General features: G+C 39.9%; 1 protein-coding gene across 1 annotated transcript; it reads right to left on the reverse strand.

Moving 5' to 3' along the window:
• Nucleotides 1-633: 633 nt before the first annotated feature.
• Nucleotides 634-1,833, reverse strand: LOC149166768 (uncharacterized). The gene has a single exon (XM_089430245.1). The coding sequence runs from the start codon at nucleotides 1,831-1,833 to the stop codon at nucleotides 634-636; it is 1,200 nt and encodes a 399-aa protein (XP_089286371.1).
• Between the last annotated feature and the right edge of the window lie 3,598 nt (nucleotides 1,834-5,431).

The raw sequence follows: 5,431 nt of genomic DNA on the forward strand, positions 1-5,431 counted from the left end.
TCTATAATGAGCTAAATACTACTCACTCCCTTCTTACTCTTCCCTTCCTTTCCTTTCATCATCCAAAACTAAATTTACTCAGTGAAAAAAAAAACAAAAACCTAAATCTAAATGCTACCTCTAATTCAACCATATTTAATGAAAATTCCTATGCAAAATAATATTTGTGCAGATAATGTACGCTATATAACTCCATGCTGCCTATAAGTGACGAAGTAACAGTACGTAGTAATTTCGTGAAAATAACCTGAAAGTCTTTATTATGGAAGTTTATATGAAATCAAAAAGCTTACAAAATGTCAGCCAATAATAACCATGCCGAAACAATACATAGTAGTGCCCAGAGAAATTGTAAAAGAAGCTATGCAATTTTGAGTCTAGATTAACTTGCTATCCTTGCCCAGTTTTTTCAGAGCTATTTTGAACATAGCAATCAGAACGACAGCATCAAGAGCTGCGTACTGCATCTGACTGCGGCTCAAGGGACGTTGCCCCCAGTCACTCGTTTGGTATGATTTGTCTAAACGCCCATTCAAAAGCTCTTCCGCTGCGCCAGAAAGGCCCCCTCGAAGGTGTGCGTAAATCCTTTGAAAGTCTAAAGTGGGTTTACACAAGCTAAAACACTCCAGATGTTCATAGGAACCGTAAAGTTGGTTCATATCGTTGTTGAGACTCGAGAGCATAACCCACCTTCCAAACCCTAGGAGAATGGAACATTGGTTTGAGGCAGTCACTCAAGGCATCTGGTTCTGTCCGTGATAGCCTTAACATGTCAAATATGAACACCTTTTCCTCCGTGGCAATCTGCAAAATTGAAACCTTATATTGCTGCCGCGACTCAGAAGTTTCTATCCACTCGCTATCTATTCCAACTACCTCAACCTCACCAAAATGCATTTTAGCCCCTGTGAGTACATCTTTTGTGTCAACCCATATAACGTTTTCTTCTGAAACAAATTCTTCCAATTTTAAATTTCGACTCTCAGAAACACGGGCAGGCATTTTTGGGACTGTAACAGGACAAAAACTTCTTGTTGAACGGGCAGGCATTTTTGGGACTGCAACAGTACAAAAGCTTGTTGAACCGGCAGGCATTTCCCGTACTGTAGCGGAAGAAAAAGTAGTTTTGCAACAACATGTGCATATCTCCGCTGCCTTTTCTGCATTGCCCATTTCAAGTGCCAGATTAACCAGGAAATCAACAAGCTCAGGAATATTCTGAGCTATATTCACTACAATATTCCAACATCCTTTCCCTGCATTTATCCTCAGTTTGTTTTCCATATCACCATCTCGAGCTTGCGACCATGACAGAGATCGTGAAACTTTTTCACGAATTGCCTCAGAGATCCTAGGATGCAATCTCAAAGTACGTGTCACTTCCTCTATCTCGTTGTCTTCAATTTTGAAAAAGGTGGCCAGTTTGACAAAGATGCGTTCATTGATACGAAGGACCCCAGTGGTACAGACAGAGACTGATCCTAGTGCGCCGCGGATCAATTTAGCTGCTAATTTCCTTGATTCTGAGAGATCAACCAACGTCCTGCTTAACTCGTCCAAAGACCATAGAACTGATGCCAAGAAGTGCCATAGGATTCCACAAGAACGTTCTTCATATAAAAAATACAAGACATTAAGGCAGTGCAGAAGAAAAGTAAATGGGCCAGGTGGTGGAAGACCTGGTAGAGCTTCTATTATTAGCTGACGAAGTGCCCCGACGTTCCTGAATTCGCTGTTTGTTAAATAGTTCTTCAGAGTACAGACGAAATATAGAGGCCTTGCCTGCGACAGATCAGAGAAAGGATGCAATACCATGGATTTCTCGGTCGCCATGTGTTTTTAATTCACGTGAAAACTTTTCTATCACTGCTCCCACGTATGGCGTCTTGTGTTTTTAATTCAGGTGAAAACTTTTCTATCACTGCTCCCAACCTAATCTTGGTATAAGTATCGTCAGATGCCCCTCTCATGGTCTCTGCCCAGAGGAGAGGAGAGAGACAAGTCACAAACCAACACAAGAAAGAGGTATTGCAATTACCGTCGAACTGAAAGACACAGCCACAAAGGAAAGAAACAGCTAATTATATGGTCAAGCCAAGAGGAGTTTTCTAGAAATGTTGTAGGGTAACTTTTAACATTTGTTCCAAAAATCAATTTATATAAAAAATAAATAAAAATAAAAATAATAAAAATAATTAATATAATTTAAAAGTAAAAATAAATAAAATATTAATAAAAATAAAAATAATTCATGGTATTAAAAATTCATCGTATCGATCCATGTTATTGATGTGAAAAATTCATAGTATCGACCATGGTATTGATTATAACTAACGCACTTACTAAGAATATCAATATCATCCTTAAAGACAAGAAAAAATACTAGGATGAATTTGTTTATTATAAATATGATTTACTTGGAATAAGGCATAAGACCCTATAACTATGAGGTAAGTCAAAGCCTTGTAACTGGCCCATGTAATGAGAATATTATCCTTAAAACAAGGGGAAATTCCACCTATTTACTACGAACACCATCCTTAAAACAAGGAAAATTGCCACCCATTTACTATGAATATCATCCTTAAACCATGGAAAAGTACATAAAACAAGGAAAAGTATTGTAATGGACCAATTTATTCTAGATACCCAATATACTTTGAATACCATCTTTAATGACATATAATAATTAATAGATTGTTTATTGTAAATACCTAACGTCACTTTGAATACCATCTTTATCCAATTATAATTAACAACATATAGAGAATTATGTTAGTAAATAATTTATTACTGTAACGTTTAACATTTAACATTTTTAATCTAATGTTGGCCCTATTTAAAAATCAATAAATAAATAAAATATAAATGTAAATAAACTAGAGATACGCGCCAAATACCATGGGACAAATAATTATTAATACCATAAAACCTCTTTTTATATTTACTCCATAAACCTCTTTATACTTCCTAACACTCAAAAAATATGTTTTATTTATGTGATGCCTAAGGGCCAAATTATTATTAATACCATACCAAAAAAATATTATTAACCCTAACATTAATATTAAAATATCAATATTATTTTTATTGTTAAATATAATAATCATATTAATATATTATAATATTATTATTACTAAATTTAATAACTTTCGATTAATACAATATTAAATTTGTTATATTATAATATATTAATATATCATGATATATATTAACTCTAGATATATATGGGAGGGATACAGGTGGAGAGATACGGGTAGTCACAAGGGAGAGATGGAGATAAACTTAAGGATAGGGGAGAGGAATGAAGAGAGAGAGAGAGAGAGGGAGATGAGTGAGAGATGTAGAGAAGGGTAAGAGAGGGAGAGGGAGACATAGTGTCACGCCCCTACACCTGTGGTAGTCTTCCAGCCGCTTATAGCGAGGTGCGGCACCACCAAACACTTTTTTTTCACCAATACTAATGTTCATGGACTATGCCTAATTCACTTTTCCTTACTTAGTTTGTGTTTCGCAACCAAGTAATATTATGTTTATCCTTTATACTAATGAACACCCATACTCATTCATTATCCACATCAATTATAAAAGAGAACAACAATTGCACAGTATAAAGGGAGGGGCAACTCCCTGAACAATGAGTCTGCCCGACAATATATAATAATCAATCTTTCTTTAATAATACAGTCATCACAAGTATGCTTGGCAAACTCTAAGCCTATACTTAGTCTCTTTTACAACATAGGCAAACCAGCCTTTACAACCTTTGTGCACGCCTTGCATGATGGGCAGGTGCTCACCCGAGTCACCAAGACACCCTCGTCAATCCCGACACAAATCTGCACTCTAGACAACCCTGGGCACACCTTGCCCAACCTTCGACCAACTCCAAGTATCACCAAGTGAACGCCTTCAAGAAGTGCGCATGAGCTATGCGCAGGTCCTTCTAAATCTGCGCACTTGTCTTTACCCCTTGAGCTCTTGTGCGAAGTGCTTTTCGAATGATGATTGAATGCTCCAACGCATGTCATAATATATATCCATCCTAAGTGGGGTGGTGGCTCACCCAGCCGACCACCAAATCTTCATGTACGCACCCCTTGAATGCCCAAACTATGAGTCGGCCCCTAGCTCCATCGTTCCACGCTCAAAAGGTTATAAACTCCCATCGCAAGTCATATTGTCGCAAACTGTCACAATGTTTCGTCGCATATAACTCGTTTGTTCATCGCTTTGTCGTGTGTGTCCGCCCGCCATGTGCGTTCACCCGCGCGCTCGCCCGCATGCCCGCCGTGTGCGCTCGCTCGCACGCCCGCCGTGTGCGCTCACCCGCGCGCCCGCCGTGTGCATTCACCCGCGCACCCCCCTTGTGCGCTCACCCGCGCCCTGTCAAGTCATCAACTCGAGGACCTTACATCCTCCTCCACCCGAAATCATTGTCCTCCTCGACAACATACCATCCTGGAAGCCATCCACCAAGATCATCACTATCCATGATGTCAACTCCTCCACATAAGGCAAACATCCCTGCAACATATGTAGAACTCCATCTCCATCATGTCTCCAACTTAGTGACCAATTGCCACCAAGCTCACCATACCAAGGTATACACCTCATCGGTATGTCCTTCATCAGATATCCTCTCGATCCATAATCATCGACCCCTCTGCCACAATCTCCACTGCAACATCTCGTGTTGACTTCATCATGTGTCCCCATGTGAACCTCTGTCATGATACTCCAACACAACGCTAACACATCTCTGCACACTTCGCGACCCCATGTCTGAACTAGTTGGGTAGCTAATCTAACTGTCATGCTCAAACCATGAGAGTGAACATCCTCATGCCATCATCAGTTGTTCCTCAAAACATCCTGCCACATTCTTGACTCATCAAGAATCTATCTCCATAAGTGCAATCCATGCTCAGGTCCATGGAACTCCATCCATCTCATCTGCAACATGTCATGATGCTTGATGCCAAGCCATCCCTGCACCATCAATCATACCTGCTCAACATGTTTAGGGACTCACTGCCATGAGTAGCTAACAATGAGCCCGATCTTCTCATCCATCTAAGAAGATGTAGAGGGAGTAGAGCCTGAAGGCTCTCCCTCACTAATCAACTCGATCCATCTATCAGGATCCTCAATCTCCATCCTTTGTATATAAGCAACCCGATCTTCTTTCTGGACATCCGGCCTCACATATACCTCCTCATCATCATCATCATCCTCAACCAACTCTAGCCTTCTTGACAAATCCAAGATGCTATTTGAAAGTGATCTAATGACCAATGACTGCTTGGTAAGCTTTGCCTCAACAGTAGACAACCGCTTACTCATGTCTCCCATTCTCTTCTCATCCTCCATTTGCATCACTCCCAATTTACAGTCAGGTCTTGTCACACCAATGGTTGGCACACCAATG

Source organism: Pinus tabuliformis, chromosome 5_1 (assembly GCF_031772625.1).
Source record: "Pinus tabuliformis cultivar Carrire ecotype Pingquan chromosome 5_1, CPIR1, whole genome shotgun sequence".
Classification (NCBI taxonomy): Eukaryota; Viridiplantae; Streptophyta; class Pinopsida; order Pinales; family Pinaceae; genus Pinus; species Pinus tabuliformis.

What these genes read in the sequence shown, in the direction of transcription:
- LOC149166768 (XM_089430245.1), bottom strand. Translation starts at nt 1,833, where the DNA reads ATGGCGACCGAGAAATCCATGGTATTGCATCCTTTCTCTGATCTGTCG.